General features: G+C 41.0%; 1 protein-coding gene across 3 annotated transcripts in view; it reads right to left on the bottom strand.

The window, feature by feature from the left end:
* PRKAG2 (protein kinase AMP-activated non-catalytic subunit gamma 2) overlaps positions 1 to 14,124 on the bottom strand; it is a 210,593-nt gene that overhangs the window by 139,509 nt on the left and 56,960 nt on the right. For all 3 annotated transcript variants that reach the window (XM_021555262.3, XM_021555263.3, XM_021555264.3), the window contains exon 2: positions 6,751 to 6,822. In XM_021555262.3, the coding sequence (XP_021410937.1) occupies positions 6,751 to 6,822 (72 nt within the window). The remainder of the gene's footprint in view (positions 1 to 6,750; positions 6,823 to 14,124) is intronic.

The following is a 14,124-nucleotide window of genomic DNA, read 5'->3' as shown; positions in this document are numbered from 1 at the left end:
CTGGCATCTAGCAGACTTAGCATTCCATTTTTTGAGTGAAGCATAAAGTGATGGTGGGGCATTCACCCCAAGTCAAGCAGCTCTGGAAGATTTCACTACAAGGAATAAGTACAAAAGCTGTCCCTGTCATTTCACCTGGATGATGGAATCTTTCACTCTTCCTAAGCTCTTCTTCTTTTCTCCTAGGTGCTAGAGTTTGGCACTGTAACAGGATTGTGCCCAAACTCTTCATCTTCACACCAAGACAACACTGCCTGACCTCTTTTACTTGTTGCTCTGCTTAACATACATCAAGTGAACAAACTTGTATCTTGTGCTGTTAAGAATTATCCACCCTGAAGGTCATCTAGGTCTTCCTGTATAAGATCCCTCCCTATGATTAAAAAAAAAAAACACCTTCCTTTGAATCTTCACCAATTTGGTTGCTGTGCTTCTATTTTTTGTCTCAGTTTTACTGGCAAAGACCCAGGAGTGATGTTGGGGAAATCCCAGCAGTTCTGTCCCTTCATCCAGCACTCATCCTTTCAATACCAATCTTTTCCTTCCTGGCTTGAAATTCTTCATCTTATTTCACAAGAAATATTGAAGTACACTACACTTACTCACTACCATATGATAATCCCCAGTGCAATGGGCTAAAATAGCAAACTATTCATATTTCACCACAAACTGGTCTCTTGTCATCCTCACACCACCCATCTCAGCCCTGCCACAGGCATAAAGTTTCCCAACATTATAATTTTTGTTCCTTTGATTTATATTGGAAAACTGATCACTCTTTTTTTGCATGATAAAGTCCTCTCTAAGAAGAAATTTCTGGTCCCAACTTAGAATTTAAGGAGCACTGAACTTCAGGGGAGAGACTTGTCCTGCCAAAGCTGCATGCCCAGAAAAATGCATGAGCTCTGCTGAGAAGACCCTGACCATGGACAGGCAGAGACTGTGCTGGAAATCCAGGCACTGCCTGTGCCCAGCACCTCTTCACAGCCATCCTCCCCACTGTCCTGCCAAGGGTGCTCCAGCAACAGATCCCTGACTGAGCACAAAGCCTTTCCCAGAGGATGCTCTCTCTGAGAAATCTCTGGCTCTGGCTCAGTTTGTGGTGAATTTAGCTTCACTTCTCAAAACAAGCTGAAAAAAAATTTCTGTCAAATATAAATAGGCTCAATCTAAACATTTTCAAAATGCTTCTGAATTTAAGTGAAAATAATAAAATACTCCTAAGCTCTGTTCCCTTTTTTTCCAGCCCTGAACAGTGAGGACAATTATGGAGCACTATGGAGTTCTGTTTAATTTTACGACAATGAGTTATTTGACCTTTATTTTGCCTCTTCATTTAAAAGTTTTTTTGAAAGGCAAGGACCAGGAAAGGAATTGCCTCCCACCATCCTTGACAGGGACAGTAAACACAATTAGAGACAATACACCAGATAGATGTCTGCACTTGTTTCCTGCCTTTCCACTGAATCCCAGCAAAAAAAGGTCTTTGATAAAGTTAATTGGATGATTTTCTCATTCTGCTGGAATAAAAGAGCTCACAGAGACACAAGAGCTGACTTCATTAGACTGAAGGAAGGTAATGAAGGACTTGCTCTCCCAGTGTCACATTCAGCACCATTCCCCTTGGTTCTGCATGAGCTGTACCAATTGAGATGGCACCGTGTTTTACAGGTCAGAGATGTCACTTCCCAAAACTAAACAACAATGACACTTTCCCAGATTAAAATACAATGGGATGAGGCTGGCTGCTCTGGCAGGCTCTGAGAGCTCTGCACTGCTGCACACATGGTCAGGGGAAGGCTTCCAGCAGTGAGCAGGGCTGCTCAAAGATAGAAAGCAGGCATTAGGAAAGGGAAGAGCAGGGCTGCTCCCTGTCCAGTTCCTAATCCCTAAGTACATTTATTTCAAAGCAGAGGATGGGGAAGAGCTGTGCACATCACTGTGCAGTGGTTTTTGCACTTGTCCTTTACCTGAAGCTCCCTGCAACTGCAGGTGCCCTATGACTTGCTCCCCATCTTCACTGCTCATTAAAAATGGTCAATTAAAAGTAAATCCAAAGGAGATTTATTTCCCAGTGAATGAGGAAGGAGAGGCTGAAATTTTTTTTTATTTCTTCTCCACCCTTATCTAGGGGTTGGTCATGCCATTCCCATGAGTCACTGGACAAAACAAAAACAATTCTGGGACCAGTAGCAGGACAAAACACTGCTTGGAATCTTTCAGTATTGGAGTCACTCCTGCAATGGTCTGATTCTAGTTCACCAACACTTCCCTGCACTGCTGATAGCAGAACAGTGAGTTAGTGTCCAACAGTCAGAACAAAACCTCTACTTTCACTCTATTCCTTCATTTGTACATTGTACATTTGTTCATTGAACCCAAACTAATCCTTTAACCACTGAGTCACATCCAGAATCCACAAATAGCTGATTACCTACAGCTATTCTCAAACTCTAACCCAGGCTTCATGAAAGACTTCCCAAAAAGTCTGCATTAGATGCTCCTAGGTGTAACTGATCACAATTTGGTCAAATGGAGATAGGCTGTTTGTTTGCAAAATGTGTTTTAAGTGAGTAATGTCATTCTGCATCAGAGTCTCTTGCTCAGAATTTACCACTCTCTACCCTCTCATTTTTGTATGAACCATAAATTGTACCAGTAATGAGTCGGTCTATCTTTCAAACCACTGATAAGGTATGATATAGTACAGCAACAGAATGTTTTGTCTGCCTGGAAACAAAATTTTCCACTGGTGAGTCTCCATTTATTTTAGCAGCCAGGTTTTTATTCATTTACTAGGCTCCATGTTTATTCAGTCTCATTCCAGTTTCTTAAATAAAAATGGCTTGTGCTACTTTTCTATATACATGACACCAACGCTATGACATTTCTCAACCCAATTTATAGTTCATTTAAACACCCACATTTGTTCAATAAGAGCCATTTACAATTAATTTCAATCCAAATGAGTCTATTATAACAGCATCATTAACTATCCAACACTAGCTATTTCATTGTTTTGCTCAGGACTAATGTTTGACAAACCTGTACATTATCCTAATTGCAAACATCATAAATATTAACATGGTAATTGCTTTTTTTGCAGTCTTTTGAAACTTCATCTCTGCTCCATGATTTATTCACAATCAACACTTGGCAGAGAAAGCTCTACCACTTCATTCAAGAGTGTTTCATCAGCGTTGTTTGGATTTAATTTTAAAATACCTTACTTTAACAGCTTGTGCTTTAAAGACACTTAAGCTATTAATAGAATAGAGCCACCTTTGTAATCTAAGATAAACATCTCCCCAGCTTTGTCCCCACACAGAGAAAAGAATTCTAATGCACACTCCTTTTCCAAGCTTTTGTCTATGTTTTTGTGACAATTCTGTTATTTCCATAAAGAAATGGATCAATATTATTCCTCAAATGTCTTTTCTCCCACCTCCTCCCTCCTCCATCTATAATTTGCTAGCTGACACCTCATAAAAAAGTTTCCTGTGTAATTATTTTCTTTTTGATCATTCACAACCCAGGGCTTTAAGCTGAAGGTAATGGCTGTCAGCTTCCTGTAATTTCCACACCTTATCCTTTAACCTACATTTGAGATGAAAGATCTATAAACATTCAAGGTGTGAAGGCCTCTAAAACTGATAGAGCCATTTGGGTACAGAGGGGCACTCATCCCTGACTGCTGCCCTGCCACATTGTACCAGAATTATTTTCTGAATGATGTTCCCAATCATTCATGATTTTCCAGGTCTCTAAACTTCCCCTCTTCCACTGTCTTTTCCCAGGCTGAGGAAATGCAGTAAATGTGATTTCTTTTCAGCTCCCAGTTGTCCTTGTCTATATTTGTGTCTTTAATGATCCTCTGTGCAGGAAGGATTTAAGCCATTTCTGGAGAGCCCCACCTTTGAGCATGGGGCAGCCAGCAATACCAGTTTCTTTAGACAAAGCCACCACACAAGTGTTAAGGCATTTTGTCTGGCAATAAGAAGGGTAAAAAAATACCTGTTCCAGGCCCCTTTCTCCATCACACCATGCCAAACATTTCTACACAAGATCCTTCACAGTATGATATTCTCCATCTTCAAAACAAGAGGGTGAAAACCATCCCTTATCCTCTTCCTGCCTTTAGTCATAAAGGAAAGAAGAATACATCATTTATAATAGTAGACATATTAATGAGAAGTGATTAAGGCTGAACTTCAGGAAATGTGTGTCACTTTACCACTGCTGCCAAAAAATTTCTATGTGAAGCTGAACAAATAATTCTAGACTTGAATTTCCTAGCTGTGTAATGAGGATTGTTGTCACAGGATAATGATTGAGAGACACTTGCATGGAAAACTGCTGAGAGTTTCTGAGAAAAACATTAATTCAGTTTCTAAAAGCCCTTCAAAAAGAGCAGAGAATTACATTAATGGCAGATGGGAAAAATGGGTTGTGGACTACTCTTGATCTATAGCCCAGGTGACAGAAGAGTTAAGTGCAGGAAGAGAGACACCTCTGATGAATTGCCTGTCTCCAGCATGATGAGTGAATGGAAAAAACCAAACTACTGATGAAATACTGACTTTTAATAGAGAAAAGTTTCATGCCATACATCGATTTCAAACTTGAACTAAGAAAAACCTTCCTCCTTGAAGAGTAACTTGGGGACATTTTTATGTTTCAGCAGTAGGGACTGGCAATGTTTTAGTTAGAATTAAATAAATTCTGCAGTCTGATGCTACTCATCACTCCCTACCAGCAAAAGTCCCATACTTCTCATTGAGGAAAATGACACACTGGATGTCAATCCATTGTGTGGCAATGGATGAAATATTATCTCTTCTTTTTATCAGAAGTGGGGCACTGCCAGCTCCCTTCTTACCATGTTGTTGCATATGTTGAACAAAGCTCAAGTATAATAGTAGGAAAAAACACTAGGTCTCACACACTCAGTCAAAAAGGTCAGTTAAAAATACAACTTTAGATGTTAAGCCCCAACTTCATGCTTATTCCAAAGCCAGTTGCACTTCCATAAGCAGAACTTGCTCCAGCATTTAGCAGTGCTACAAAAAACGAGGCAACTACTGAAATGTTATTCCAGTTCTCCCAAGACATGAACTCACCAAAGGCCAGGTGGTGATCTAAAGTTGGACTCAATAATCTCAGAGGACTTTTCCAACCTCAGTGATTCCATGCTTTTGTAAAAAAATAGTCCTGAGACCAGTTGGAAGAAAATTACTTTTTTTTCCAAAAGGATTCAGGAATGGTAGAGTGGAAGTCATTAAATGATATCATGTAATTCTGCACATCAGAGCAATTAGCCTTGGCACATTATTTCCTCATGACTGAGATTCACCTTTGTGGAAAGAAGGTGATAAATGGAAAAACCAAGTTTTTGCCAGAAACCCCTGCCTTCTTCCAGCATAACTATCCCTTCCAAAAACATCACACTGTTCACTTTATTCAAACCCTCCAAACAGGCACCTTTTGGTAGCACTGTATATTTTAGCTTCCCTGGCATCTGCAAGAGTTCCCCAGCATCAGCAACTCCTACCTCAGTCTAAAAGGTCCAACACAGAAAAAAGCAAGGCCAATGTTATAAACTTATTCAACTGATGATGGATTGCAGAAATTCTTAAAATGTCTGTCCTTAGCTGTGGGGAGCAAAGAAATAGAAACTCATGCTGTCAACAGAGCCAAGTTATTATTGTTCTAGATGCAGATCAGCTTCACTAAGGAGTATTTATTACATTGCCTGCCTTAAACTAAACCTGCAGACTCTGCGCCACATGGCCTGTAGCAGGTTTAATGGTCATGTAGGTCCATGTACAGACTTGTAAATACTGTGACCAGTGAAACTGGTCGTCAGAGTAACTGGAGATCAGCTTTTGGGGTTGTCTGTGGGTCAGAGGAAAATCCCTCTTTGCCAAGCCCAGAACGTGGCTGGTTGGAGGCTTCCATTTAGCAGACCTGTTTGTATTCAGTGCTTTGTGAAAATGAGGAGGCCAGGACCTGAAGATGACAGATTCCACCCACCATTTTTATAATTCTGAAGATTGTGCAGGCACTGTATAACCATCCCCAATGTCATCCATTGAATGTGCTACCCTGATCCTTTTTAAAGCAAGACAACTCTGTGACTACACTGGCTTAATTTAATAGCATCAGAAAAACAAATCAATGCCTCCAGAAGGATAACCTTGAGTTAATCCCACATTGAGGAGGAAACTTTTGACTCTGTTCACAGGAAGGCTCTACCACTATGGCTTCAACAAATGAAGGCAGTTCATTTTTCCAGTGCCAAGGACAGAGAGATCAAGCACAGTGAACAGTTAAACCCTCCATAGAGAGAGAGCAGCCATCAGGAGGCAATTCCAGGAAAACCTACTAACAGCCACACATCCCTCCTTGGGCAGTGTATATGTCTGCAGCAACACCTCAGATTTTGCAAGGTAAAGATATTCCTGAGAAAACAGCTATGCAACAGCTATGCTCTCTGATTCAGAGCTGTGTTACACACAACATCTGCAATATTTACAACAATACCTGTACAGGTTTTACTGCACAGGCACTGTCATGGTAAGGTCTGCAAAAGCCACTGGGCTTGCCTTAGTGCACCACTCACAACGGGTCAATGGTAAGGCAGGGAAGACGAAAACCCCAGGCTTTTATAAGCCCTACAAATTGTGAAATTGTGTGCACCACAAGGGATTCAAGCACTGCAAAGAAGGGGAAGCTCTGCATAAATCCTACCTTGCGAGAAGCATTTTTGTCCGTGCTCTCCACATCACCGTCCAGGAATGGCATGGCAAATGAGCTGAGATCCTGCAAGGACAGAGAAGAAAAATGGATGTATTTTATTAATGCCTTCTTCCTTCCATCAGAGAACCCCATGACTGAAGCCCACAGGTCTATTTCCAGAGTGGCCACTGCTTCACACACAGCAAGTGCTGGCAAGCAATACCACGGACTCTGCTGGTTCTCCTGGGCTGTGAAAGAATGTCAGATGTGAGTTACAAGTGAACAGGCAGCCCTCAGCAGCACCTGCATCAAATCACCATCAAAAACCACCTGCACAAAGTCAAAAGTCCTGTATTAAAACTTTCAAACGGAGGTACCCAAATCCCATTAAAAAATTGGTATGAAATTATAGTTTAAACACATCCACTTGCTCAGCAAATGCCTATCTTGCCTTTAGTGGGATGCATGATCTTAAAGCATATTTATGGCAAGAAACACAACCTGAATGAAAGTATGTCAACATTCTAGGAAATACCTAACTTCTAAAAAAAGACAGAGAAAACTGACATGGTGCTCAGGGAGGAAATAACAGATTAACCTGCACAAATGGGAGAGGAGCACCCAATTCTGCAGGACTGAAGACAATAAAGCATAAGAAAGGCACACATGCTCATTTTTAACTAACAAAAACAAACTGCAATTATATTCCACCTCCTGCCGTCTGTTCTGTTTATGATACTTCATGTTCCAGCCACAGGGTTTTTAGAGCTTCTTTCTAAACGCATAAAGAAATTATGTTAGTGTCAAGTTGAGCATCTGTTTGATCAGAAAAGTACATAATGAGCAAGTCTGTGACCAGAAGCATGAAGTTGCCTAATACTGTGTGCTGAAGAACTGAGTTTTGGGCCCTAAATTGTGTTCTAAATGTCAGGAATATCTCCCCAAAACAGAACCTCCCAGATGCGAGGCATCACCCTTTCCACACAATGATTCAGTGCTTCTCAGCCACCACATCTGCATCCATTTAAAAGAGTTCAAAATATAAATAAATAGCAATTTCACGTAAACCTAATTTGTGATCAAACAGAGCTTAATTAAAAATTAGCACCATCCATGAAGTCTGCAGGGCTTGCTTGTCTTCAGAATTCAGAGCAGCCACAGGTCTAATCACATTGCTTTGTGTAATCCTATTAAAGTCAAAATATGCTCAAAAATTGTGTATAACTCAGGCATAATTCTTAGCAGTGTTTGAAAATATTCTGGTTACATAACAAGCAACAAAAATAAGGAACAAAATATTGAATTACTGGAACTGAAACACATGGGAGTAATTCATGCCAAGTTAAAAAGGAAAAAAAAAAAAAAAAAAAAAAAAAAAAAAAAAAAAAAAAAAAAGCAGCAGCCAGGCTTGGCCAAGCTGGCCCCAAATCATTAGGCCCCAAACAAATGTATTCCTGACAAATTCTTCTGCTCCCAACCCTATCCATGCACATTCAATGCGAGCTATCTACAAAGCTCAGCTATGTAACATCTCCCTCTTGCCTGGGCGTCTGTGTTTCACATCACCTTTGTCTGCAAATAAAAACATAAGGAAACATCTCAAAACCTAAGGAAGAGACTAAAATTAAGATTAAAATTACTTACTCCATATAAAAATTATTTAGCCATAAATGGCATTTATAAACACCATCAGTATACAGATGATGATGATGATGATGATGATGATTATTATTATTATTATTATTATTGTTATTTCATATGCTACTGCAGGAGTTAATTGAAGAATCTCTGGGAAGATATTTAAGAGCCTAATGAAAGTTACACAAAAACATATCCCCTCATGTTTAATTTAGCCAAAGGATTTACCAACATTTTCCTCTACCCATCTTCAGTAGTGCAGAAGCTGGCATCTGATGTGTGCTAGGTAATTTTCCATGGAATAAATGAAGAAAATAAATTCTTTTGAGATCCACATATTAGTACCCCTATATTACTCCCTGGTGTAACTTCCAGGGAGGAAAGCTGCTATTTAGGAGGGCTGGAGACTGGATGGCAGAAACTGGGTTGAAAAGGACACATATCTACACATCTAACTAGAAATGAAAAAGCTGTTCAGAAAAATCTAGAACTGCCAGGAATGAAACTAAAATGTCTTATTTGAGCAGAAACCTTCAAAATCAGGAGAGGGTAGGTAGATACAACTATTTTTCTAGGAGCTGAATTTCAGTTCTCATTTACAATTCCAAATTTAACGCCACATATATATTAAAGTCCTAAGTCATGAAATCCAGATGATAACTCTATTCTGATTTGTAACTCTCAGATACCATGGAGGTATTGTGACTTCATCTATCCTTACATCCAGAACAAATCTCTACCTGTAAGCCAAATTAACTGAAGCTGGAGCTTTCTTGGCACTATGAGACCTTTTGTTGTTAAAACAGCAGTGCTGAACATTTCAAAGTGGGTAATAATTGTACTTTTACTCTTGTGAAAAGGCCTATAATTGTATCTGCTACCTAACAGTTTTTTAGTCTTTCATGGAATTATATATATAAAGGCATCCATTCACAGAAGGAAAAAAATACATATATCAAATACCAGGCTACAAATGCTGCTCTCTTGATTCCAATCTGTTGGTTAAGCAAGGAAATATTAGGTGGCTATTTCCCCTTCATTAATATTTCTGCAGAATACAGAAAAATAACAATTTCTTTCTTGTGTTCCTCTTCATCCAGAAACACGTGATGATGCACTTGATGATACAGTAACTCTTAAAAAAACCAAACCAAAACCAACAAAAAACTGCTCCAAAAGTGTTGCAAAATACCACAGACCTCTTGACAGACCAATGGTGCAGCCCTTGCCCTTGTCACAGTTGTGACTGCTCTGATCTGATGCCAACAGATACACACAGAAGGCTTGCTCTGCCGGGGACTGGGGACTGGGGACTGGAGATGTTCTTAGACAGCTTTCCTGCTCTGCTCCACTTGGAAACAGCTCCCTGGACAACCACATGGTTCTGCAGAGACATTTAAAACTCCATCCAAGGCACACAGTGATGTCCTGGTAGGAGGAGGAGTCCTTCAGACTGCAGAGCCCTGGCTGCAGAATGGCCTTCGAGCCCTGTGTCCATCAGTCCTGCACTGGATCCTTGGACAGACAACTTCTGCAGAGACCACAGGCTGTCATCACCCCTGCTTAGAGAAAAAGCAAGTCCTAGTGCTGCTAAACTGAAATTAAGAATATGAAAAGCCTGGTTTGGAAGTTTCATTGGCTTTCCTGACATGCTTGTGCTCCTTAGTCAAACCTTCCATCACTCTGCTCCACCTGACAGCCAGACACCACTCCTGCCATCCTGTTAGAAAAAAGCACCTCTTGGCCACTTTAGATCTACTTTACAGCCATAAAGATGCCTCAGATTTATTTTGTTTTCAATCCATTTTTATTTACAAGAGGTTGTCATGGCAGCTCCTGTTCTATTCACTGAAGAACACAGCCCCAGGGGCAGCAAAGCTCTTCCTGGAGGACAGCAGAGCTGGGACACAGCAGAACCACGGCTCAGGGCTCCTGTCAGCAGCCAGGCTCCCTCCTGGGGAGGGAAATCTCCCACAACACCTACTCAACAGGTGATTTGATAAATCAGGATTATTCTGTCTGCATTTGCACTTGTCTTCTCCACCACTTCTTTCAATATTTCCTCTGGGCAAACAACAGATATCTGGAAGGTTACAGATCCTTCACACGAATTTCTCCTCCAAAGGTGAGACTAACTCTAGCATGATTCTGGTCTGGGTTAACCCTACATCTACAGAATTATCCTTCTTAATTCCAGCCCCTTTTCCTCTGACATCCCTTATATCAGAATGTTTCAGATTATGTGAAAAGAAGTGAGAATAACATTTTTGTTCTTTGATATCCTGGGAAAACAAATAAACTTTTTTTTAGAACTAGTTTGGAGAATAGGAAAGAAAACCACATTTGAAGATGCAGAAAGCAAATATATTGGCACAACATAGTCACATAGCAGGAGCAAGATCTGGTTAGCCAAACCATTTTTCACCTTTTCCAGTCAGTTTCACTGTTTCTTTCCTTATTAAAAGAATTCCTGCCAAAAAGTCTTGCCCAGAAACGCTGGTCTGGAGGTTGCTGCAGTTGGAGACCTTGGTGTAAGAAGGCTTCCAGCAATTCTGTTACAGAGGCTGCATACTGAAATAACACATCACTAAAGCCTTGAATCCAGTAAACAACACAGAATAAACAGGATTCTTGTTGTATTATTGTTTGCTTTCAATGCTACTTTGGCAGCCAGGCTGATAAAACTTCTCTGCAAGGGCTGAAGCCAAAAGCCAGCAAGGGCAGGGGCATGCTGTGACTGACAGGCCAGAGACCAATTTCCAATGTATTTTGGGTGGAAGTAGGACCTTTTTATGGCCCCACTTGACAGTGGTCCAAAATTTCAGGGCTGGGTATCAAAAGGGTATTTCACAAACAGCTCCCTGCTGGCATCTTTTGCAACTGCCTATCAAACATGAGGAATGACTGTGAGCAACACGGGGATGTGAAATCTGTGCCCACGGTGGTGGGTCCCCATGAACATGGTCAACACTTTGGCCACGTTCTAGGGGTGACTCAGGTCAGAAGAGTTTCATGGTATCCCCCAAAACCAACCTCTGCTGAAAGTCTGGGTTCCTCAGCTATTAACAGTTTCAGAGTCCTGGTGTGGGTAGCATCACGCAGTCCTGACTATGGATGGTGTCACCTCTGAGGCATTCTTTTTCTGCCTCACTAAGTTCTATATATGTGCTAGGATTGCACCAAATTTAAGGATGTGAAATGCCTGCCAGACATTACAGTTTCTTTTTACAACATAACTCAAGCAGAAGGTGACACTTCACGAAGGCAGTTTTCAATATGGGGAGACAGCTCCTTTAATAAAATAAACAAAAAAAACTCAATACACGGTGGAATTAAGCTGCATGTTGACAAGAGCTCTGATCTTACAAAAGATTGATAAAAGCTGCACTCCTCAGCATCACACCTTAACAAAATCTCCTCCTCTGCTGATATTACTGAGCTATGAGCACTTCAAGTATCCTAGCAAGGACAAAGAAGGTCAGGATTTTTATTACCATCAGCTGTGAACAGTTTCTTTCATTGCATTCTGCACACCAGCAGATTTTTTTAGCTCAACCTTGAATTTGTACCTATTACAAGCCTATGTAAAACTCTGAATAGCAAATATGCTACATATGCTAATAGCCTGTGAGCAGAAACCACAGTTTGATCTCCATGGAATAGAGGGCATAGCTTGGTAGCTCTGCTTGAATAGAAAATTGTCTTTTTCTGAGAACAATCCTATCTAGAAGCCTTTGGGGATTTATAACAAATCACTCCATTATTGCACAAGGAAAAATTCAAAACTGACATACACAGACATTTCTGTCCTTTTGTTATTGTTGTTTTGATATGCCAGTTATAGTAAAGTATAATAAGACTTGCTACATTCCTTTATTCCTTTAGGAGTAGGTTGCTCATTGCTTTGCTTTTCTCACTCCCCCATGCCATCTAGACTGTAGCATGTGTTTTGGAGAGAAATATATAAGTTGTACTGTGAGACTGAGGATGCTGGTGACTAAGTCTCAATATGACTCAATGGGAGTGGGCAGGAACAGATGTACAAAGTTGGTTGGATTTGTGCAAGACAGCTTTGCACTGCACAAGGCTATTCCAATGTATCTGTTTGCTATTACTTTGAAGGCTATTTGTATTAAAAAAAAACAACAAAACAAAATAAACACACCCCACCTCCCCCAAATATGTAGGTCTGGAGATATAGAGACTTGATTGGTGAGGCTGTACCTTGAATCCTGTGCTCAGTTTTGAGCCCCTCACTACAAGAAAGATATTGAGGGGCTGGGGAGTGCCCAGAAAAGGGCAAGGGGGATGGTGAAGGGTCTGGAATACAAGTCATATAAGGAGCATATAAGGAGCAGCTGAGGGAACTGGGGAAGTTTAGCCTGGAGAAAAAGAGGCTTAGGGGAGACCTTATCACCCTCCACAACTCCCTGAAAGGAGTAGGGGTTGGTCTCTTCTCCCAAAAAAGCAAGAGGACAAGAGGAAATGGTGGAGATGGCAGGTTTGCAGTGAACTCTTTGATCTTAGAGGCCTTTCCCACTTTAATGACTCTGTGATTTTGTCCACAGTATGAAGAGTCCAGAGGCAGCACAGCCCAGGGGTTTTTGGGTGACTGTGCAGGACCAGCTGTGTGCACTTCAAGGTGGATACAGCATCAGACTTGAAGCAGCAGAAGGTAAGTCCCCCTAAATGACATGCCTGGAACAAATGGAAAATACTCAGTCCCAAAGAGGCACTGTCTAAAAGGTTAGGGAGTAATGGCTGACTGAAATCTAACCCAGATCTCAGTATGTGAAAATCCCCATCCATCAGGTGATTATTCAATGTCCTATGCAAAAAAACTCATATATGAAAGCTTGGCAGAAGAAAATCAGCCTATGTGCAACTCAAAGGCATTTCTTTCAGCTGCAATAGGAAGTGGACATGGTCTGCTCAAGGAGATACTGAAGCCACTGTTCTCATCACAGGCTCCCCAGCTTGGATTGCCACCACTTGGGCAGAAAAAACTGCTAAAACAATTAATTTTACAGAAAATGGATTAAAGAGAGCCATTAAATAAATAAGTTCTTGCTATTTCCCTGAAAACAGCTGTCTTCCAAGCTCTTCTTCCTGAGTTACCCTGATCATGGGATACTGGCAGCACCCAGCACACCCTTCTTAATTTCTGAAATTCTTAACTGATCCTGACAGGCATTAATCTCCAGCAGTTTACAGAAAATTAACTTTTTTTGTTGTTGTTGTTTTGGGTCAAAAAAAACTTTCAAGAGAGTATGGATTGTTTTTTTTGTGTTGTTCTCAATCTCTGACTTAATTCACGAGAACACATTCCTATGCTGTTTACAGAAAAAAAAAAAAAATGAAGTTTTCTTTCAAGCCTTGTGCTCTCCTGCCAGGAAACCTCACTGTATCTCATCAGTGATTCAGTCTTTGCAGATGAGCTGGGCACAGACAGCCTGGGGTGGGATGGAATCCCTCCAGCCTGGAGCCCCATCGTGTTTATAGGCTGCGGAGAGCTCAGGGCTGTGTGGAAAGGCTGTGGTGGAGGGTGCTGCTCCCCACCTCATCAGGAAGCCACTCTGACAAAGCCTCACAAGGATCCTCACTGGGATCAGCCTGGTTTGTCAGCTCCTTCACACCACGAGCCACACAGCAGCGACTGGCAGCGTGTTTATTACAACAGCAGATGGACAACCCAGCCAACGTGCAAATAATGAAATGTCACATAAAAAAATGGAGAGAGAGAGAAAG

The sequence above is a fragment of the Lonchura striata genome, chromosome 1 (assembly GCF_046129695.1).
Source record: "Lonchura striata isolate bLonStr1 chromosome 1, bLonStr1.mat, whole genome shotgun sequence".
Lineage (NCBI taxonomy): Eukaryota > Metazoa > Chordata > Aves > Passeriformes > Estrildidae > Lonchura > Lonchura striata.
This window is presented reverse-complemented; position numbering and strand designations above follow the sequence as displayed.